This window comes from Pleurodeles waltl, chromosome 1_1 (assembly GCF_031143425.1).
Source record: "Pleurodeles waltl isolate 20211129_DDA chromosome 1_1, aPleWal1.hap1.20221129, whole genome shotgun sequence".
NCBI classification, from domain to species: domain Eukaryota; kingdom Metazoa; phylum Chordata; class Amphibia; order Caudata; family Salamandridae; genus Pleurodeles; species Pleurodeles waltl.
Genome location: NC_090436.1, coordinates 839,825,554 through 839,850,306, shown reverse-complemented (window position 1 = coordinate 839,850,306; position 24,753 = coordinate 839,825,554). Strand labels below are relative to the sequence as shown.

Genomic DNA, 24,753 nt, shown 5'->3' with positions numbered 1-24,753 from the left:
TGTGTCAACTGTTATTTTCAGATTCATCCAATGTACTGTTGTGTACTTCTGTACTGACCGTGAACTGACATGGTTCGGACTGCCATTGGCTAACCATCGTGGGTGTCTGCCACTGCAACTTTGGCCTTGTAATATGGTCGGTGGTTGGTCACAGTGCTATTGGTGCTGGAGGCCGGACTGCCTATTTCTGGGACTCCGCACCGCTGCCAATCTGCCTTTTTTGGTTGGCAGTTGGCGGTCTTGCCTGTATAACTCGGAATCGGACGGTCTGAAAGAATGCCAACATGGTGGTCTGGGAGTCTCACCTCCAAATTCATAATGCGGGCCCAAGTCTCTATTGCACTAGGCATGTGATAATTAATTGAATTTTCAAACAGAAACATCTCTTTTAAATTCTTGTGTGAATCTCTGATTTATTTTGTTTGTATAGCAGTTTCCTGAAACTCTTATCCTGTTCAATTTAATTGCACACATTATTAGGCCTCGACTGTGTAAATCAACTAATTATTTGAAATCTCACTTTTGGTAGCAAACTCAAAAGGTTGATCTAGAAAGGAATGTAAATTACCTAGTTTTTGTTTAAAGTATTGTTTCTAGACGATAACTTCGTAACACCAAAATAAATCTCTTCCTTTTAACCTTTTTTTCTGAATTTCGAATTTGTCTATTCTGTTGCTATTTGCACGTAAAGTATTTTTCTTATGTTAAAATGGAAACCTTTTTTTACTCTTGTCTGAATTTTGGATCTATTTGTTATTACATGTATGTACAGCGTTTATTTTAAACAAAAATCTTAACTGTTATCACTAAATTGTTGCATCAGCTTTTATGGGATCAATGCAGAAGAAAATGTATTTAATTGGACTCCCACAATAGCCTAAACCCCGACACTTCAGTTCAGACAGATCAGAAAATGCCCCTGCCATATTTTGTGATTTAAAAAAAAACTGGAAAGCATATAGGCAGAAGTCAGTTTTTTCTGGGCTATAGATCACACCACTAGGGCCACAGAAACTAGCTATTTTTTGCTGGGACATATGCGTATTCACTTTCCAGACACTATATTGACCCTAAATTACAACTGACATCGGCTTCCTTCCTGCATGTTTCCTTTGAAAGCGGAATTATTTCGTGACCACAAAAGAAAAGGAATAGTTTGCCAAAATGAGTTTGAGCATGATGCTTACCAGGGTAAAATGCAGTGCAACAAGCACAGAAGAAAGACTCCTATACGGCATCCAGTGTCCAACCAAAGTGAACCATTTCGAATGTCTTTCTGAAATCCATTATCTGCAAAACATTTCTGTGGAATGCTGGATTGCTGGCTTGAAAGTCCTTGGGAAACAAGGTTTTCATAATCAGAGTACTTTTGAATACTGTTCCCTTTTGCAAAATGTATTCCTCCATCCTTTTTCCATTCACCTTATGTATTGTAGAATGGGTTCAGCGAGCCACCTAGCCGATAGGTAGGTCGCAAATGCACAAAATATCACTGTACTCGTCTTTCCATATTTCATTGTCCTTTAACGCTGACATCAAATCACCGTGAAGTACATGCAAACTGCTCTGCAGTCGTTTGTGTGTTGAAACTGCCCCGGGCTACCTCGCAAAATATGTGAATAATGCCACATCTCCTAACGAGAACTCCTGCAGCCGTTCACTTGGGTGTGACTCTCACAAGTCACCTTTGCAATTCTTCAGCAAGAATCACAACCTCATGCTGTGAGCCCTAAATTATACACTCGCCAGATTTACTTGACGTGGTGGTGACAATTTAAACACAATTTTTCAGGAAGAGAGGCAGTGAATATTATCTTCAGCTGTTGTAGGACCACATTCCACACACTGAGCAGAACAGACTTACCCATCCTATGTTCAAATCTGGCATTACTTAAAGATTAAAGACATCTAGACTATGCAAAGTCTTTTTAGGGTCGAGCACGCAAAGCGCTCTGTTCCCGTTGTAATCTCTCTATGTGCCTGTGTCTCGCCCATCAGTTTGGCTGGTTGGCTGGCTTGCCTTTTAAAATTCGCTTGATTTCATTAGTGAAAGGTCAAGCCTTTTCAGGTGTTTAGCCCTCCTCAAGCGCACCGGCCAACTACTGAAAACATACGAGGCTACATGTTTTCAGTATGGCTTCTGGACTACTTTTTCTCTTTCTTTCATAGGCAGCACGATCTTGCTGGGCAGTAGTCGAGCGCTTTGCATGACATCGATCATGTACATGGATAATTGCACTTTTGCCGCTTACAGGGAGAATTGCACTTTTGCGGTAACATGGGTAATTGCACTTTTGCCGATACATTTCACTGTGAGCGAACTTCTGTTTCCTTTTGTGTGTCTGCTTCACGCTCATGGCGACCGTTGGCTCGCTTATGGGAAACTGTTTTACTTTTAGTTTTCAGTTTATGTGGCAAGAAATGTCTGGTTACGAGTTTGTAGCACTAATAGCTCTAACTCGGGCAAACATGAGACCCATTGCATTGCAAATGCTTGTTTCTTACTCTTTTGCCACACCAAAGCCCAGATTGTCCTGCAACAGTATTCACTTTCCAGCTCATAATTTGTTCTCTGAAACCTTGTCCTTAAAGTAGTGCAAATTGCAGTTAGTACTTCTCTGCATCAAGAGGGGGTTCCATGGATGGTACTTGGGCATTCCAATGCTACCACCCATGTTTTTCTAAAGCAATGCCAGATGCACAAAGATTGTCAGACCTAGCTGTGTGTGAAAAAATATTGCCTTCGTGAGGGGCAAGTTAAGTCAGAGAATTCTACTTATTTCTACAATAATCTACCCTTCCCTTACAAAACCTATCCTAGACATCACACATATGGCACTAAGCAGCCTGTTTTATGCCTGCAAAGAGGAAAGGAAGCAGCAGCAAGCCATGTTTAATAAATATGGCTTGCTGCTTCTTACTGCCCCTTTCTCCCCAGCACAACAGCTTTGGTTGCTGTGCTCCTTTTCGCTAAATCTGATCCCAAATGTCTGATTCTGCCCCCCCATTGATTTTCATCAAATCCATTTTAGTAGATAATATGGTTTCAAATTTAGTGGCTCATAACGAGTTTGGCGGTCGGATGAGCCAACCGCCAAACTTCAGTGGATGAGGCGGCTGTCAACCCTGCTGCCTCACCACCCGCCGTATTACAATGATCCTACCAGGCTGACTGGCAGGAACATCATTTTACAATGTTCCCACCGGTCAGCCCGGCTGAACAGTACTACCGTTTTGGTCTCAGCACCCTTAAGGGAGCTGAGGCCAATATCGTAGCACATCAGCACCCTCGGAGTGTGCACTGTCTGCAAAGCAAATAGTGCACATTCCGAGGGAGCTGGGCAGGTGGGCCCCTGCACTGCCCATGTCATAGGCATGGGCAGTGCTGGGGCCCCCTTATCGCTCTCTGCACTGTGTTTCCACCAGCCTTTTCATGACAGCATCTCCTCCATGAAAAGGCTGGTGGAACCTGGACTCATGATCAGTGGGGTGCTGAGTCCTATTTGTTTGATCGTGACTCTGACCGCTGTCAGCCTGTCAGGACCCATGTTAGTAGCGGGAACAGTGTTCCCCTGGTGGTCTGACTGCCAGGGTTGTAAAGTGGCAGTCAGACTGCCTGGAGTGTGTGTCGTCCGACTGCCACCAAGAATCTGTTGGTCCTTAGACCGCCAGACTCGTAATGAGGCCCTAGGTGTTTGTAGTTCAATGTGATAGGTCAGCTGGATATTTATGCCTGAGGAAACAAACTTCATGTAAATAGGCTCTATTTCTTCTGCATTGTTAATTTAAAAGAGCTCTGAATAAACATAACACATAACAAGCATTGGCAAAGCCAATAGGTCTTGCCTTTGAGACCTATGGGCTTAGCCAATCATTTCTGGTGTAATGTGTGGCATCAGGATGCTGTGCAGCATTGTCAAAAAATACAAAAAGGTGGAATGACAGATATGTCTATCCACTTAACATATGTGCACCAGCAGAATGAGCTTGACATCACTGGTTTAATTTTTAATTTACTGATCCAAGATGGCAAACACCACTTGAACCATTACATAAAAAAAAAAAAAGATTTTTGAGCTCCAAAGTGGCAAATAAAAAAAAGGACTGTGGATGTTAGGGTGCAGCAGAGAACAGGTGGGGGGAAGCAGCACACAGAGGACAGAGTGCAGAAGCACAAGAGGGAGAGAACACCACATCAGCACATGGGCGGAAGCAGCAACATTGAGCATGTGTGCGGGAGAAGAACATGAACGAGAAACAGCAGCATAGGCCTGGAAGAAATACAGACACAGAGAGCATCACAGAGCACAAGAAGAGCACACAAGGGAAACAGCTGGAAAATGCATACACTTGTGGAATTCTTAATGAAAAAGAAGTGAACAACACAGGTAGAGAAAAGAAGATTGATGAAAAAGAGCAAGACAGCGATGCGGAGAAGCATACGATGGAGACAGTTAAAAGGACATTTCAATCTTGTGGGGTGCTTAAACAAAAAGAACAAAAGTAGTTTTTTTATAGTGAGCAGTGGAACACTACAAGTAAAGATAATATGATCCAGGGGAGGGACAAACACAAGATGGACAAGAAGTCCTCCTACTATTGGACACAGTCTCATATTATTTCCAGCCCTGTTCTTGAGCATGGTTATATGTTCTCCATGTTGCTATGAACAACTCAGTGCTCCCTAATCTGATATGGGGTTTATAAATACCAAGACATATGCAGAGTACATTAGAGTGCAAAATTATTGTATATGAAAATTAGAGTATACGAGAATTTGTGATGCCAGCAAACACTTGCCTACTGCATAATTACTGTCAAGTGCAGGGCTGACTTTAGGGCGGTGCGACTGGTGCACCCGCAGCTGGCTCTGATCTCGGGCCCAGTGTTCAGAAATAACTTATGGGGTTTAAAACACCTGCAGCTGAGTTCTGTGTGTGTCCAGCAGTATTGATGCAATAATAAAAACATCAAAAATGTCAAGATAACTCTGCTGATTAATATTCCTGCAGGAAAGATAGTGGAGTTTTGTCTAGTGGCAGTTTTGACTCATCATAAAGTTGTGCAGATGGTTAATATGCCTGTTGCAAGGAACTGCACTATGCAGATCGCATAATTTAATTTTATGTGAGTAGATCAGTGGGTTACTGCTTTTGTCACAGAGATCCTTTTTTTATTTGTAGGTTACAAGTCTAATATAGCACAGCAACCTATGAACTGTCGCCAAAGAGGTAGGTTAGAACACTATGCTTTTTCCCAAGTCTTTCATTATCCTAATGTTGCTAAAAGTCTTTGTTTGGGTAGAAATATATTCTTATTTGTAAACCCAATGAATACCACCATGGTATGTTTTAAATCCTGAGTTTGTGCTTCTCCGGACAAAACTCTGTTAAAATATATTACCTACTAGTATTTATTATGTGATGTAATCCTTGTTGTTTTAAGTACCATTTCCTATGTTTCATTGTCGCTGCATAATGTGTGTGTGATGTAAAGTTCTCTGACACCCTTGACTGGTACGAGTAGTGCTATAAAACAAATGAAATGCATGTGAGAAAAGAGCTTTGGAGAGAATGGGGTACTGATGGAGGGTAGTAGTGAGGGAATCTGTGAAGGAGGAGTTCATTTTGGTGGGGTGGGGGGTCTATAAAAAGAGTGTTGCAACAGACGCCACCAGCACTAAAGCTGGCCCTGGTCAATTCATTAGTTAACAGCAATGCTTGCAAAGTACGAAAACTCAGATAAAATGTAGAAACTAGAATAGCTTTGAATTTATTATACCTAACTCTTTGTTTGAAATGACTATTTCAAACAAACATGTTCCCTACTTCCCTTCTACTGCACAGCTGTCAAGGTTTCATATTGTTATGTGTGTCACATTTTCGAATTTTCAGTGTAATTATGAGTGACATTTCAACGACTATGAGTGACACCATCTTGCAAGCAAAATCAAGCCGTGAAGACGAGTGAACCATAAAAATATCGTAAAATATCGAGATTCTTATACCTCCCATTGAACACTAGTGCCACCTTGTGGCCTATGATAAGCACTACTCTGATTTTACTTAACAAGTAAGAAACTGAAACAAGAAGGTTTTACCGCACTTCAGGACTTTTGGGCAATCTCAGGCATTGGGGTCATGTGAGAAAATGATCGGAAATATGTTATTCTAAGGCAAGATGCCTAACACTTGGCAGTGCTGCTACTACGCTGAGTATAAATACACGCCCACCCAGCTTGTTAAGAATCATGGGCCATTTAGAATATTTGGACATTAACACATTACCCATCAGTGTATAAACCATTGTTTGGGTTCTGTGATGCTTAACACCAAAGAACAGCACTGGCGGCAACCAAACAGTCAAGCACATACATGAACCAATATGAAAGGAATTTTGACACAAAATAGTAGTGAAAGAACAAATTGTACAGAGTTATGGGATAAGGAGAGCTAGGGTTAAAAGGATAGAAAGCCGCCTAAAATATCAGATTGCTACCACTCCGGTACCAGAAATGCATAGATGCAAAGGCTGACGCCAAAACAAAATAGCTGCCAAGCTGCCCATGTCATGCGATACCTTCCTGCAGCTCTGGCCTTCTGGGTAACATCACTTTTCAAGACTTTGGGAGCACTCCGCCAAATGACACTGAACCGTTAGGGCGCTCCCTTTCTCTTAGCAATGTGGCTATTATTGAAGCCATTCGTTGTAAGCTGCTTCCACCGTCTCGTGGCCTGTCCGTCTGCAGCCATAGAACAGCTGCTCAGTGTTACCACAATGAACCATGTATTTTCATTTTTTAACAATTTACTGTGTGGTTTAAGGTACATTACAGAGAACACTGCATACATAACTTTACTTTCTCCTCTCATATACCCCCAAAACTCATTTTTCTCCTCCTGCCTCCCCTGATGCAAGCACAAGACTGAAATAGGCAGAATTAACATTGCAGCACCTCCCTTCCTGCTTCTCTTGGGGCAATCAAACAAATTATTTTTTACTAACCAAGCACAGTTTCCATATGGACTCCTTTAATTAATTGGCTTCTGGAGAGAAACAACCTTGTTAAACAGGGCAGTTCTGTATCCTCTGCTGATGTGCTCAAAGGCAGATCCTTATATTGTCTGAAACCTCTTTCGATAACTTTGGAAGATTTTGGAATCAGTTCTCGCGACACTGGAAGCAGCACTACGAGTCCCAGATTCCTACATGATGTTGGCTATAAATAAATTATTGTCTGAATGTGTCACCTAACAGAAGCACTGAGGCACCTGCAAGCAAACCTTGCGCTCAGCACAGACAATGCTGATGGGGGAAGTTGATGAAAAGGACTGAGTGGTCCATCTCATTGCTTTCTCATTTTACTAGAACATCCGAGCAGACAACAGTCTTTCAAAATAAAACTGCTCTAGAGCACAGTGTGCAAATATTAAGCTGACCCCCCATACAGCAACCGGATTCATGTAGCATAAACGTGGAATTTTAGCTCCTCTCTGAGTGAATTGCTTCTACTCAGCCAGAGAAGCTTCCCTGTTGTGTGCCCCAGGCAGTGTGAGCTTGGCAGAGGGTCAGGGAGAGGTGACTGGTTGCAATGGATGTCAGTCATTTCAGGCCGGGCATGGATTAATTACTTTGTACCTGCTTCCCTTCAGCCTAAGCTGCAAGACAGCACCTGACATTCAACCTTCGTCTTTGAATACTCGGCAAATGTGACAAGATAAGAACAAGATTTACAGGCCTGTTCATTACAGAAAAGAGCTTGTGCAACAATACTGTAACATTGCGTTCACATGGGGAGGGACCAACTGGGGCTGGGGAGCCAAAACCAAATAAAGTCAGCAAATGAAGACCCAGAAAACTTGTGTTAAAAACCACAAAGTCTAAAAACAAGCGACTGGCAGAATGAATTCCCAAGTCAACTTTCTGATACGCCACAAATATCTTTTGTATACCTAGGCAGCTGCACTGTCTGGTAGACTATGACTAAAAACTACCACAGGAACTAGTGAGCATATTTAGCTCTTTGAAGTATGTGGTAAATACTGTGCTGACATTTTCTTTTTATCAGCGCTGTTTTCATTAGTCACATTGTTTTCTATGTGTGCAATGTCCTATTAGACAAAAGATACCAGGAATTTGCAACACGGGGTAATTTATAGTTCGGAGAAGTGGTCCAATTACAATAAATTGTTGGTTCACCCAAAACACAAAATTTGGTAGGCATGCTCACCATTTTGAGATAGAGAAATCCAAGTGTGTGCTGGTAGAGCCTTTGCTGGCTCCACCAGCACTAATCCGTGAGATGGTAGATTATATCCCATTAGCCCTCAAGGCTATTGTGAGGGTTCCACACTGTATTGATGGTGAGTTGCCTGTCATTAGATCTATCTGCCCGGGACCACTGTGTGAGGCATAGAGGTCTTGGACTTGGAACTCAATCAATTAACCTGATGCATAGCTAAACATGTCCTGCCCATTAGGGCCAACCATTGATTGTTTTTCAAAACAAAAATACTAAATGGGGCCAAAATAACATGGTACCTGCTCACGATTCTCCTCAGGTTACAGTGGATGCCACCTGTACAGTGGCACCATTGTAGGCTTAGAGCATACTGAAGGGCAGGTGGGAATCACAAAATAAGGCTGTTAGTCCTCTTGTCAAAGACTAAATAAGGCCTAAGTCTTTATTTACTCCTCAAATGAAATGAGTATTAAATAATTATTAAGTGGTAAAATGGATCTGTTGAAATATTTTAAATTGTGTTTAATTATTTATTAAAGATTCAAATTTGAGTTCGTTTTTAAAAATTAAGGCCCTCATTACAACCTTGGCGGTAAATGGCACCTACCGCCGTGCTGACGGCAGCCAACATACCGTGACCGTGGCGGGCTACAGCTACAGATATTACGACCCACATAGAGAAATCCGCCACTGTACAGACACCCACAGAAGTCCGCCATGACCAAAGGTCAGTGATAAAAGGGTGGTACCAAAACCAACACCGGTACGCCAACAGGAATACGCCCACAGTATCAGAACCCACGAATCACTGCGGCGGTCTTTCAACCGCGGTAAACCATTGGCGGTACACACCACCGCGATCAAAATACACACACACTTACAAAACTACACTACAGTGGACAATTCAAAATACACACACCTGATACACATACACACACCACACCCACACACCCACACCACTATAAAACACACACCCACATTACCCACAGCCCTTTCAATGAAAAAAAAAGATTGCGAACAGAAAGAGAGAAAAGCCAGGTGCACCCACTCAATCTGAGCCCCAGAAACCCATCACCCCTACACCATACACGCACCTCACAGCTTACACCACAACACATTACCCCACACATCCTCACACATACCACTCACACCACATCCATGGCACCCCAAAGACACCCCAGATTTTCAGAGGAGGAGCTAAGGGTCATGGTGGAGGAAATTATCTGGGTAGAGCAACAGCTATTCGGATCACAGGTGCAGCAGACGTCCTTTGCAAGGAAGATGGAGCTATGGTGGAGAGTCTTGGACAGGGTCAACGCCTTGAGATAGCACCCAAGAACAAGGGATGACATCAGGAACAGGTGGAACGTTCTATGGGGGAAGGTGCGATCCGTGGTAGCAAGACACCAGGTAGCTGTACAGAGGACTGGCGGTGGACCCCCACCACCTCCCCCACAACTAACAACATGGGAGGAGCACGTCTTGGCAGTAATGAATCCTGAGGGCCTCGCAGGAGTAGCAGGAGGACTGGACTCTGGTAAGTCAAATCTTTACTACTATATCCCCCACACTACCTGCATGCCATCACAAACCCCTACAACTACCCTCACCTCCATCACTCCACTAACTCACAAATACCCCACTATCACAACCCACTCATCCCAATACGAAGCCCTGCATGTAACACCAATGCATGGACACCCATCACAGACCTGCAAAGACACCCATCACTAATGCATGCCCATTAGAGAGAATCACCTAGCCCACAAAATCACAATGCACACAAGGCAAAGCTGACAGGGCAATCAGAACCATACAGGGAAACACACCCATGCACAAGATGGCACACGCAGATACAATAACACTGCATTTTTATCCCCACAGGACCCCCACTCAACGACACAGGAGAGGAGGTGCCACCAACATCTAGTCCCCCCCACAGAAGAGGCCCATAGTGATGACAGCAGCTCTGCACTCCTGGATCACGATGACCAACCTGGCCCATCAGGGACCTCTGGTCAGTTGGTTACCCTGCCACAGTCCCATACCACCACAGAGCCTCCCCTCTCATGAAACACCACCACGGCCCCCACCCAGCGGACCCATACCACTGTCCCCAGGACACGTCAATCAGCAGTGTGTCCACCACTACAGGGACCTCAGGCAACCCCACAAACCCAAGAAAATCAGGGACCTGGGGTCAGTGGCAGTGGACACACAGAGGCACAGGACAACGGGGAAGCTGGGAGGACTGCTGTGCAACAGGGGGAGGACAGGCCCAGGGAACCGACTCTCCATAAGGCACTCAGCAACATCCTGGGAGCATACCAACATTCCCAGGAGACCATGGGCCAGATACTGGCCAAGTTGCAGGAGACCCAGCGGCTTCAGGAGGGACAGTACCAGGGGATCAGGGAGGACCTCAAAGACATCCACACCATCCTGGTCACCATTGCAGGGGTCCTGGCTGACATGGCCAACACCATGAGGGAGGCAGTGGCACAACAATGGGCCCTTGACACTAGCCACACCAATGAACAGCCCTCCGCCAGCACTAGTGGACAGGAGGCCCCGCCACTGCAACAACAGGCCATCAGCACCCCACCCCCTGCAGAAGGAGAACCACCTCGAAAACGATCCCTGCGATCCATGCAGAAGCCAGATAACATTGCCAAGACCCCCACCAGGAAATAAGACTCTCCTGAATGCCACTCTTCTGACCCACTCTGTCACCCTGTCCACCTTGTCATTGCTCCCCTTCCTATGCCCCATTGGACAATGCACCTGTGATACCAAGAGACTGGACTCTACCCTGGACTTTCCTCCACCATCACCCCAGCCCATTGTACATCCCAATCTACTTATTAGCACTTACATAAACACCCTTGGAACAAATACAAATCTGGAGTCTGTCAATTGATTGAAATATGTATTAGTACAACATTCAGAAAACATTGCAAATCTTATGTACAGTAATTTATACATTGGTATGACCTGTAGTGGGCAGCAGTAAACATACCAGGAGCCAGAGTGGGGTACAGAGATCTGACAATAGAGATGCCAAAGGATACAGTAAGTGGCCATTGACATAGGGAAAGCATGCTGCCATGTACAATGTCCAACAGAAAACTGAAAAGAAAAGTGAAGTTACAGTGTCTTACCTGTGTGTCACTGGAAGTACTGCTGTATGATATTACTTTTGTTGTTCACATCTTCTTCCTTTGCCTCCTCTTCCTCACTGTCCAGAGGCTCCACTGCTGTCACAAGACCATCTCCAGGCTCATCCTTCCGCCGAAAAGGCACCTGGTGTCACAAGGCCAGGTTGTGCAACATGCAACATGCAACGATGATCTGGCACACCTTCTTGGGTGAGTAGGACAGGACATCTGTCAGATGGAGGCACCGGAACCTGGCCTTCAGGAGGCCAAAGGTTCTCTCAATAATCCTCCTTGTTCGCCCATGTACCTCATTGTAGCGTTCCTCTGCCCTTGTCCTGGGATTAATCACTTGGGTCAGTAGCCATGAGAGGCTGGGGTTACCAGAGTCACTTGCAAATATCGAGGGATATTTGTTCCCTTATTTAGTTAGTCACACACTAACCCTTAGGGACAACCCCATACCCAGACACCAACATATACTGGGTGGGGACCTTGGGTTCACCTATTAGCCACACCCGGTGCCTCTGGAGTTGAGCCATCACATATGCGATGCTGCTATTCCTCAAGATAAAGGCGTCATGCACAGAGCCACGATACTTGGCATTCACATGAGAGATGTACTGGTCCGCCAAACACACTATCTGCACATTCAGAGAGTGATAGCTTTTTCTATTCCTGAATTCCTGTTCATTTCTCAAGGGGGGGGGAAGACAAATGCTACATGTGTACCATCAACGGCACCAATGATGTTGGGGATATGTCCCAGGGCATAAAAGTCAGCTTTCACTGCGGCCAAATCCTCCACCTGGGGGAATACGATGTAGCTTCACATGTGTTTCAGCAGGGCAGACAACACTCTGGTCAACACGTTGGACAACATTGGCTGAGACATCCCTGATGCCATGGCCACTGTTGTTTGGAAGGAACCACTTGCCAGGAAATGCAGCACTGACAGGACCTGTACTAAAGGGGGGATACCTGTGGGCTGGTGGATAGCTGACATCAGGTCTAGCTCTAATTGGGCACACAGTTCTTAGATTGTGGCCCGATCAAGTCTGTAGGTTAGGATAATGTGTCTGTCCTCCATTGTCGCAAGGTCCACCAGAGGTCTGTACACTGGAGGATGTCTCCATCTCAAGTTCATCCTCAGTGGTTGAAACCTAGGGAGGAAAAAGGTAAGCAGAGGGTCATATTCACACATCAATTGCAATAATGATGCATCTCTTCATTTATAGAACCAGTATGTGAATCCGAGAGACAGTTGATGTGCCAATGTCTGCTGTGACGCATTTAGGTGCCATGACCTGTGCCCCCTTGAAATGGCGGTTGCCTGACCTGTGAGGAGAGACAAGTGGAAGGAAATGAGGTAATTCCGCTGGCATTCTGCGCCATTGCAGTAGGCGGTCGATGACTGCTGCGCAACTTCACATTGGTTATCATTGGGCCCTATGGGTTCCAGGAGCCAATGGCGATGTACGCCGGCGGTGATGGTACTCACCGCCGCGGACATGACCACCATTTTCTTTCTGTTCACTCACTTGCTACCTGACCTTCAACAGCAGAGGACCTACACTGCAAGTGCTGATGTGACCTGTGTCTGGAAGCGTCTATGACTCATGTGTCTGGGGAAGGGCCCCTGCCTTCACTGCGGAGGAGTTGGAGAAACTGGTGGATGGGGTCCCACCCCAGTACCGTTTAATCTATAGTCCTCCAGACCAACAGGTAAGTACACTGTGAGCATGATGCATGGGGCATGAATGTATGGAGTGCTGTGTGCGTAAGTCTCATGTAAGTTGGGGTGGCTGAGGGGTCCTGGGAAGAGTGCTGCATGTATGGTGGTCAATGTATGTGCATTAGTGGATGAGACGGATATGGTGGGCCATGAGTGTGATGGTCCGGACGGTATTACTAATCCCTTTTCTGCTGTGTTTCTCCTGCAGGTCAGTGCCCATCAGAAAAAGGCTATTTGGCGTGCCATCGCCAAGGAGGTGTGGACCCTGCGGGTCTTTGACAGGCGAGCACCCACTGCCGCAAACAGTGGGAGGACCTGCACTGCTGGGCAATGAAGACAGTGGAGGCCTAGCTGGGGCTGGCCTCCCAACTAGACAGGGGTGCCCGTCGTACCCTGACCCCCTGATGTTCTGCATCCTGGCGGTGGCCTATCCGGAGTTGGATGGGCGCTTGAGGGCATCACAGCAACCATAATGGGGTGAGTACAAATTCAGATTCATGAGTTGGCGTGCGTTAAGGTTTTACCTGGGTGGGGGATGTGGTCTGTGGGTGCCCCTAGGCCAGGACGAACATGGCAGGGTAGGTCCCTTGTTGGGCAGGCTCTGAAGCACTCCAAACCCAATGGTGTTAGTGGGTATCTACTACGGGGCAGGGTCCTGTGGGTTTCAGGTGTGCAGCTGATGGTGTTATGCCATATCCCCCATGGGCTGGTGACTAGCATTGTAAATGGTAGTGCATGGCCTAGTGCATAGGGCAGCTCCCTGTGTGTTGTGTACTCCAACGGTAGTGTTGCCGCTGGCATTGACCAAGCATATCCTCTGTCTCTCCCCCTTTTTTGTTTTGTCACCCTGTCCTTGTGTGCATTAGCATCATCTGGCGGAGGACCAGAGGCACCGGCGACAGAGGGAGCTGCATCCCACATGGGCCTGGAGGCCGAATCCAACGAGGGTGAGGGTACTAGCGGGACGGAGGAGAGCAACACGAGGGAGACAGGAGGGGACACTACAGACAGTGACTGCTCCTCCGATGGAATCTCCCTGGCGGTGGCGGACATCTCTGTGCCCTCCCCAACAACAGGTATATCTGCCACCCCCCCTACCAGCACTGCCCTCCAGCAGCCCCTCAGCGTGTTTCCCGTGCCTACTCACCCAGGAGGGTGGGCATCTCCTTTGCCCCAGGCACCTCAGGCCCTGCCCCAGTCAGCCCTTCTGCCCTCAGTGAGGAGGCTATTGACCTCCTGAGATCCCTCACTGTTGGGCAGTCAACCATTCTGAATGCCATCCAGGGTGTCGAGAGGCATTTGCAACAAACAAATACATACCTGGAGGGCATTCACTCTGGCGTGGCGTCCCAACAAAGAGCATTTCAGGCTCTGGCCTCCGCACTGATGGCAGCCATTGTCCCTGTCTCTAGCCTCCCCCTTCAACTTCTCCTACCCAGTCCCAATCCCAATCCCCTCAACCCCAGCCTATCCCAAGCATACCTTCAGACCAGCAGTCACCCAAATCAACACAGAAAGGTGGCTCAGGCATGCACCACACCTCATCTCACAGGCACTCACACAAGCACCATCCCCATGCAGACACACCAACAGCCATTGCCTCCATTGTATCCCCCTCCTCCTCCTCGTCCACCTCCCTCCCAGTAGTGTCTCCACTCACACCTGCATGCACTACATCCTTCTCCACTACCTCGATCACCAGCACGCCCATCACTACACACCCCTCAGTGGCTGTCACAACCCCCACATCCATGCACACGTCCCCTGTTTCCTCTCCCACTGTGTCTGTGACCCCTCCTACCAAAGTACACAAACGCAAGCACACACCCACCCAACAGCCATCCACCTCACAACAGCATCCAGCTCATGCACCTTCATCCAAATACAGCAGACTGACACCTCCTACAACCACTCCCTCTTCCTCTACTCCCAAACCTTCAACCTCTTCATACCCCAATGTCCCTATTGACCTGTTTCCTACCCCATCCACCCCGTCCTTCCCCTTGGGCCAGGGTGTCCAAGACCCAGCCTAGCACCTCAGCCACCAAGTCCACGTCCGGTGAGGTTCCTGCAGCTGTCAAAGGGGGCACCTGTCAGGCCAGCCAGTGTGCCACCAACCCCTGCCAAGGCAAAGAACATTCCGCCACCTGGCAAGGTGAAGAAGGGGACAGCATCCAGTAAGGGGAAGGAGTCACAACCACCCAGCAAGGCCACCTCAAAGACTCCAGCTGTCAGACCCAAGGTGACACCACCATCTGCCAAGGGCAGGAAGGGGCACAGAACAGCAGCCAAGACACTTCAGCCATCCGAGCCTGCAGGTGAAGGCCTGGTGGCTACCAGCACAACCGCCAGCAATGTCACCTGCACCGCCGCAGCCCCCTCCAGGACCAGTGGAAAAAGGCATCCACTCACTGCATCCTTCCCAGGATGAAGCACAACCCCCCTCCAGAACCAGGGGTAGAATGGCATCCACTCACCGCATCCTTCCCATGATGTAGCACACTGGGCACAATGCCCCCTCCAGAACCAGTGGAGGAAGACATCCACTCACTGCATCCTTCCCAGGATGAATCACACTGGGCACAATTCCCCCTCCAGAAACAGTGGAGAAAGGCATCCACTCACCGCATCCTTCCCAGGATGAAGCACACTGGGCACATAACACCCTCCAGAACCTGTGGAGAAAGGCATCCACTCACCGCATCCTTCCCAGGATGAAGCACACTGGGCACAATGCCCCCTCCAGAACCAGTGGAGAAGCCACCCACTTGAGAGACTGTGGCCTTGCACTCCCCAAGACCAAACAGTGGGCAAACCACCCACTTGAGAGAGTGTGGCCTTGCACTCCCCAGGACGAGGCAGTGGGCAAACCACCCACTTGAGTGACTGTGGCCTTTCACTTCCCAGGACCAGGCAGTGGGCAAACCACCCACTTGAAAGACTGTGGCCTTACACTCCCCAAGACCAAGCAGTGGGCAAACCATCCACTAGAGAGACTGTGGCTTTGCACTTCCCAGGACCAGGCAGTGGGCAAATCACCCACTGGAGAGACTTGAGAGACTGTGGCCTTGCAGTCCCCTTGCACTCCTCCAGGAGCAGTGGCGTTGTACCATCTTCTGGCTGAGGTGCCCCCCTTCCCCGTCACCCTGAGGGGCCTGTGTGTTTTCAACCTGATACCCCTGCAGTGTTCTCTCGGTTTAGAGGCTGGAGTCAAGTGTAGGCTTCGCCTATGTGTTATGGCCCAGTGGGCCACAGACTATTTTTGTGTGGACATTGTCCCTCATTTTTTATATACTGTATATATTGTACATACTGTTTATTTATTTATTAACGTATTTCTCTAGAATTCTAATATTACACTAACTTGACTCAATTCCTTTTGTCCTTGCGTTATTCCAGAGGGTTAAGGGGTGTATATGTAATGTTGTTGCATGTGTTTGTGTGTATGGTGTTAGGGTGAGGGTGGGGATGTTGCGTGTTGCATGTGTGAGTCACTCTCTTTTTCCTCCCCCCACCCCTGTCTACTAGGTGCTGTACTCACCGTGGTCGTTGTCTCCGCCGTTGGTGCTCCTGATATATGAGAAGATACACCAGCATGGGCAGAACGTGCAGCTCGGCCTCCATGGCGTCCTGGTTCTTCGTTGAGTGTCGAGAGGTGAGTGGTTTCCCTTCCAAGTACTGTTCCGCCGTGCTTTTGATGGCATTGGTACTGCCCCAGAAAAGCTGGCGGATGGGCGTGTTGTAATGGGGTGGGCGGTACATTGTCTTCCACCTGTCTGTTGGCGGTGACCGCCGCAGTGTTTGTTGCTACCGCCGTGGCGGTCGGTGTGTTAAAGTGGCTGTATGTGTTGGCGGTTTCCTCCGTTTTCATGATCCCATTTTTATTACTGCCGGCCTGTTGGCGGTATTACCGCTGCTTTAACACCAACTGCCAGGGTTGTAATGAGGGCCAAAGTGTATTATTAAAATAGAAATAGTAAAAATATTTGAGGTATTTGGAATTGTTTAACACAAAAAAATGATTTCAAATATAGGCATACTTCAATTAATCTAACATTAGTGCCAATAGTGCATCATTTTATTTCCCTATCTTAATTGTTTTCTATTGCAATGTGTGGCAGCAATTGAGGGACAATGGGTAGTGCATAGCTTACTCCAAGGCTGTGTTGGAGTGCATTTGAGCTTGTTTTGGCATCTTTGGAGCTATAGTAACTTTAGAAGTGCAAACGGGCTTACTATTACCGGGGTATGTTTTGTATTAATATATTATTATGTCCCTCCTCAAGCTCCTCCTTAAATTTCCCTGTACCCCTCCCATTTAGCAGTAATTCGTTCTAATTCACCATCCAATCCCCCTTGTCCTTCTCACATTTACTACAAAAATGTATACCTACATGTTGGGATCTCCTCTACCTTGGCAAGTTAATAGTACAACTATAGAACTACTTTACATACTACAAAATGTAGTGTGTGAGCAGGGCCCTTAGGATTAATCTCTAAAAAGGCTTCTCACAAGTATGTCTTTTCAGAAAATAAGTGCAATTTAGATGCATGAAAATACCATCCATTGTCATAGATTTCAAGATCATGATTCACCGATGAACATTAGTTTAATGGAAAGCTTGCAACTTTACTTACTCGGAGCTAGGGGCCAGATGCATCATTATTACTAATAGCGATTACCAAATTGTGATTTTTTGCAAGGGCTCGCAAATGGACCTACCTCATTAATATTCATGAGGTAGGTCGCAATTTGCGACCTATTGCGAATGGCTACAATAACAGGGATGGTGGCCACCACATCTGTGATTGCTTTTACACAAAGCAATCTTTTTTTTAAATACAGCCTGTTTTCCTTAAAGGAAAACGGGATGTGTTTAAAAAAGAAAAATGAAAAGTTTTTATTTTCATTTTTTAAGAGAAGGCAGTGGCCCGTGGGACCACTGCCTGCTCTTAAAAAATATTTTCACATGCATTCCCAAAGACCCCTTCCCCTTTGCAAATGGGTTACCACCAATTCGAAATTAGTAGTAACTGTGATTGTTTTGCGACCACATTCACAAAACAATCATACATACCTCAGCGATCCTCGACACGCCCCTTCCTAATACCGAATCAGTATGTAGTCGTAAATCCAATTTTCAATAAGAAGTTACTGAATTGCAAATTTGATTTGATACATACCAAAAGGCATTTTTGCGGGCCGTTTGTGATCGCAAACTTTTTTGATATATCTGGCCCTAAATTTAGAAATGTAGTGCTACTGCAGGAAAGGGAATCTGGGGGATGTGGGATCACCGAGTCAGGCAGCCATTCAAAATGCATCAAACACTGAGAAACTTGTAGATTGAGTAAGTGTGTTTCCCAGTTGGAAATAGGAAGAGAGAATTCTCATAGTTTTTGGGAATGTAGGGCAAGGGATCTATTCATATGGTGGACTATCAATCCCTTGGAGGAAAAATATATGTTTTAGGAGAAAAGACTCAATTCCAGCATTCATAACTATGCAGGTATTCCACCTTGTAAATAACGAAAACGTGGTTAAAGAGCAACAGAAATACTGATCCCTAGAATCTACAAATTATGTAATTGTCAAATGTCAGTATTTTTGTTATTCCCCATAAACACAGAATTTTTCTCAATGCTCAGCAGTTCTACTACGAGTACATTTTCAAATGTCTGAAATGTATGTCTCACCCTCTTACCTCCATCACGGAGTTCTCCAAATGTATTTGCTGACTGACGAGAGACAAACATGTTACCACCGCAATTCTCAAATTTTTTATATTGTTCCTTTGCAAATTTTTTGAATCCATGATTAAGCTGTCAATTTTGTTGCAAACGCTTTTTTGTATAACAATACATTTTAAGGGAATACAGATTGCATATTAAAGTTCATACATTTCAATGAGGCATTTGCGATATACATCACCTAATGTGAATTATATCAGACTTTTTCCTATTAATATAGAAAAATATCTTATGTGTATATTAAAACAGAATTAACATTCCAGTTCTCTTGTTTGTGAGAAACCATGGAAAACCCTCTTTGTTCACAGAGTGGGCCAGAAAATGTGCATTTGCTGGTTATCATTTTCATATATTAACACTGTGGCGTTAGGGTTGTGGTTGTGGGAGATCATGAACGTAAATCCATCTATTTTAAATGATGAAGGGCTGGATGTAGAGGATGGTCCTCCAGTTCTTTTTTCGTAGGCTTTGAGGAATGGAAACTCCTTCGGTCAGCCACACTATTTGCCTGGGTGTAATACAGCAGGTTGCAGAGAGGAGGCCTTCTGAAAAGTGGCACCGCCTGGAACAAAGCTCACAGGCACAAAAATTGTCGGAGGTGCTTGCTTCCTTTTGTATGACAGATTGCAAAGCTGAGCTAAAGTTTTGTATTTGGATAAAAGCAGGACAGGGGCGGAGCTAAAACTGTCAGGCCCGAGGTAGTGCTGGAGTAGTCAGGACTGAAGCTGATTTGAACCTGACTGGACTGGAGTAGAGCAACATCTCTTTGGGCTGGAGCAGAAATGCAGCCTCTAAACCTAAAGCAGAGCTTAATATGGCAAGACTGGAGGAGAGCAGGTGCAGGAATGAAGAATCCAAGAGCAGGATCAAGACAGAGTACATGTGACCACTGGTACTCTGATCAATAGCTATTTGCATACTGGAGTCACAGGGAGCTACCTTACAGAAAGGGTCTTAACACAAAGCAGGAATCACCTTTTATTGAAGGGATTCTTCTCAGATTTGTGTTTGCTGACCCTATTAAAAATGAATCTCGTGAAAGTGGTTTTGAACTCTTCCCATTAGTGGTCTGGAAACATACCACATGTGAGCCGCTTGGGGATTTGATTGTTACAGCCTGAAATAGCTACCAATTTGTACATTGAGAAGGGTGATGAATGCAGTCACGGAAAAAATGTATTTTCACTAAGCTTCTTACCCATTTTGGAAACCTTAGTAGGTGTATTTGACTATTCTGTACCTACACTATCAGTGCACAACAACTGTACAGAGGGAGTAAAAGTTAAAATACCCATATGGGTGCAGCAAGGTTTTCTGCACCCAGATGTGGTACTTAAACTAATGCCCATGGGCTAGGAAGCAGCTATGGCACGCTATGCCCACCTATACTATCACCATGGCTCTGGGAAGCGAACAATGATAGCTGTGCAACTTTCCTGATGGTTATACCCTAAGGCCTCCGCTATTTAGGAACCATGGGCCAGATGTATGAAACTTTTTTGCACTCGCAAACGGTGCGAGTCGCAAAATTCGGCCATTTGCGAGTGCAAAAACTTGATCTGCGATGCATGAAAGGCATTTGCAGCCCAAAAATAAGAAATCGCAAAAATTTCGATTTTTTGAGTTGCGACCTGGTTTTGCGAGTTGCATTTTGCGATTCGGTATTTCCAGTAGGAAATTGCGAGGTGCAAATTGCGAGTTGCAAAATCCAAGTCGCAAAGAGATGCATCAAAAAATCGCAATGTGCGATTTTTCGCAGAATGGCATTCTGCACATGCAAAATACCACTAAGTGAAACCAGGTGGTAACCAGGTTCAACCTATATAAAGAGGCCGAGAATGCCTCAGACTCTTTTCCACAATGGCTGCACTCTACGTCATGGCGAGGAGGATGAGGATCTTGGCAGGTTTGAGGAGAGGGAGGAGGAGAAAGGAGCGCATTTTCAGAGTGCGCATTACACTTTTAAACCTGACAGAGGAGGAAATATATGAGAGGTATAGGTTGAACTCAGCCATGATACTTGATCTGATAGCTGAGCTACAACCCATACTGCAGCGCAGAACACTAAGAACTCACAGCATACCCACCCATGTGCAGGTATTATGCTCTCTCCTCCTACTCGCCTCAGGGAGCTATCAAGGGGTCATAGCAGCAGCTGGAGGGGTCTCACAGAGTACCCTCTCCAGATTTTTCAATGCATTTATCAACGCCATGCTGAGCAAACTACACCAGTACATCAGATTCCCCCACACCCCACAGGAAATACAGCAGACAAAAATTGAATTTTACCAGATAGCACAGTTCCCCCACGTCCTAGGCGCCATAGATGGGAGACATGTGGCAATCTGTCCACCATCAGCCACAGAGTATGTGTACCGCAACCAGAAATACCAACATTCAATGTATATACAGGTGATTTGCAATGCTTCCTACGTCATAACTGATCTCGTGGCCAGGTACCCAGGGAGCACACATGATTCGTACATCTTTCGCCACAGCGGCATACACACAAGACTGCTAGCTGGGGAGTTTGGTAAAGGATATCTACTAGTTATTGTCCCTCTATACAATGGCGCATTGATGGCATGCTGATGTCAGATGGCCCACTTCTTATCATACCCTCTGTCCCTTCCAGGAGACAGTGCCTATGCAGTGCGCACCTACATGATGACGCCCTACCTCAATCCAGCAACACCTGCTGAACGGAAATACAATGCAGCACACAGGGCAACCCGCAATGTGATGGAGCGCACATTTGGACTGCTGAAGAGTCGCTTCCGGTGCCTCCACAAAAGTGGAGGGGCACTACAGTACAGTCCAGAGACGACATGTAGAATAGTGTCTACTTGTGCTGTCTTGCACAATATAGCTACCACCAGGGGCATACCTGTAGAAATATGTGATACTGAATCTGATGAGGATGATGATCCAATACCACCCCTACAGCCAGCAGACAGGACCAGTGCAGCAGAGGGAAGGCAAAGGCATGCTGACATCACACACAACCATTTCAGACGTAAGTATGAATGACACAAATCCTCTGACAACTGTACCTGTAGTGAAATAAATTTATTACCTTTAGTCAGGTAATGTTCGTTTGATGAATTGCAAAAAAATGTTAAGTGAAAAACTAGAAACAATGAAGGACCTGAGTAATGCACTATTACGTCATAGTGAAAACATAAGTCCACTGGCAGCTACAGTCATTTTTTGCGGCCACGCACACCACTCGGGTGCCCAGTTAACTCACTGACACCTCTATTGTCCGCCTCAGTGGCAGTGCTGTGCCTGGCACTGCGCCGTTTGGTGTCTAATGCTGGTACAGCTACACTGCTCAGGCTGGAACTGTCCTCAGTGTCCCCCAGTGCAAGCTCACTAGGTGTGGCTGACCTCTGTCCCATTATGTTGTCGATCACATTGGTGATCTGTACCAGTCCGCTCGCAACATCCGTGCTGTCGTGTGCTGCCTCCACATGTGCAGCCACTGCACGACAGGCAATCAGTGATGTTGCATTTGCCACCCTGTTCACAGAACGACAGAAGCCGCCAAACATGTTCATAAATCTGCGCTCCTGTCTGCGATGGCTCACCCTCTCATGGCGCAGCTACTGGCATAGTTCACGGACAGCACTTGTGAGCTCTCCGGTGTCCTGTGATGCCTGCACCTGTCCCTCATGCAGCAGTTCTATGTTAGAATTGAGGGACTCAAGCTGGCGATGCAGGCCCCCCATGTTGGTGTTATGTTGGCGCAAATTCTTTTGTAATCCCAGGATCCTTTTATTTTGTAGGCGCTGCTGCTGCAACATAGCAGCTTCCAGCTCACCAAAGAAGGAAGGACCCTCACCTGCCTCATGCTGCTGTGCCCCGGAATTTGTCCCCATCCTGCGGGGTGCTGTGATCTGCTGACACCTGACCTCCTGCATCTGGCTGCGCCTGCCTGTTGGTGATGGGGAAATTGGCCCTTCCTGCTGCTCATCTGAGTCTTGGCTGAGCTCTGGCGGTGGCAGTGCCCTGGGCCTGCGTCGGACATGCGCAATGGTGAGAGACCCACTGGTGTTGGAATCAGAGGCCGGATGGGTGTCAGTCTCGCCTACGCGTGCTGATGCTGTGGCTGCTGGGCCTGGCCCACCTACAACGACAATATGCAGCATGTCAGTTATGTTTGTTACAATTATGGTCACACAATGGTAATAAAGTTACAGGTACTTTTCTACACTGTGTTGTGTGTGTTGTGTTCCTCTGGGTGTCGCTCTACTTCAATACATCGTATGTGCTACTTTCAGCTCTGGGTTGTGGACTGCCACTCCCACAATGCATTGTTGTGCTGCTTCTACGATGTGGACTGGACTACTTCTCACAATGTTTAACATTACTTGCTAATTCCTAAGGGGATTTTGTGCATACACATATGGGGTTACAAATCAATATTGTACTTACCTTGGCTGGTACTTTGTGTGCCGGAGGTGTCTATCTCTGTGACAGGGGACTCGACTAGGTCCTCTAATGGGGTGGATGGTGCCTCTGTGGGTGGACTGCCTTCTGTGCCCCTGACCTCCTGCAGTCTCCTTGCCACCCTCTCCTTCGCACGGGACCACAGGCCATACCACCTCTTCTTAATTTCTTCTACAGAGCGCTGTGCCACTGCAATTGCGCAGATTTTTTATTGGATATCTGCCCATAGTCTCCTTTTCTCACTCTCAGGCACCTGGAGTGAGCTTTTGCCAAAAAGGCGGTCATGGATCCTGACCACCTCCTCTGTCAGCACCTCAAGCTCTTGCTCGCTGAATTTGAGCTTCCTCTTTCTCTCTCCCTTCTCCTGTCCTTGGGCTGAGGTGTCCATCCTTGCTCAGGTGTCCTGCCTCCTTCAGAGTGCTGCTCTGTGTGGTTGGGCTGCTCTCTCTCTGGATGCTGGTTTGAGTGTGGCACCTGAAACTGCCTGGGATGACTCACTTCCTGCTTGTGATGTCATCAGGCTCCTACAGGTGTGCTTTCTCAAAACTTCTCGCAATTTGCGATTTTTTTACTGAATCAGTAAAAAATCGCAATTTGCGAAAATGCAAATTGCGATTCAGTAAATGGGCCTTTTTTTAAGAAATCGCTAATTCCGAATCGCAATTTTGTTACATGGCCAATTACGACTCGGAAATAGCGATTTCAAAAACGCTATTTGCGATTCACAAGGTCATTTTTTCATACATATGGCACCAAGAACCTACAATTAGATGAGTAATAAGTCACGCATGCAAGTTAGTCTTGCATGCCTTACTCTAATTGAATGATTGTGTTGCTGGGAAAAATGAAATACTGACCTGGACTAAAGAGGCCTTAACATAGGGGCTAAAAACATATTGGTGGTGAATTAGGGCCATAGGACCACAATATCTTTTCCCCCTTTTAGATAATGTTAACTCCTACCCAAACAAATAACTAATAAAGGGAAACCTAGGTTTGTTTGAGGTACTTATATCTATACTAGGTACCTGCATTATATTCAAAGTGCATACTGGAATATGGTCAAGCCCATCCTGGGTTTTAGGGACAAGGGTGAGACCTGATAGTGAAGCATGCCACTACTAGAGTGGGTGAGGGTTTAGAAAAAGATTTTGATAATATGAGACAAGGTATCTGATTAGGAAAGTATAACTTCCTGTATAGGCAAGGTATACCCCAGTTTGGCTAGTTGACTAAAGACATAGCCCTAGTGGTGAAATGTCAAATGAACCAGTCTTTAGCATTTAAATAATACATTTAGTGCATGATTTAGATCTTGGCAGAATCAATCCTGCCGTTGATTTTTCATCAGATTTCCTTCCTGCCACATTGTCTGTCTGCCCGCTCTATTTAGATGTTGGTGGTTCCATAGACGAAAG

General features: G+C 46.3%; 1 protein-coding gene across 1 annotated transcript in view; it reads left to right on the top strand.

The window, feature by feature from the left end:
• Positions 1–24,753, top strand: part of LOC138302051 (myosin-6-like) — a 530,412-nt gene that overhangs the window by 138,698 nt on the left and 366,961 nt on the right. The window contains exon 3 of the mRNA XM_069242473.1: positions 5,184–5,231. Within this exon, the coding sequence (XP_069098574.1) occupies positions 5,184–5,231 (48 nt within the window). The remainder of the gene's footprint in view (positions 1–5,183; positions 5,232–24,753) is intronic.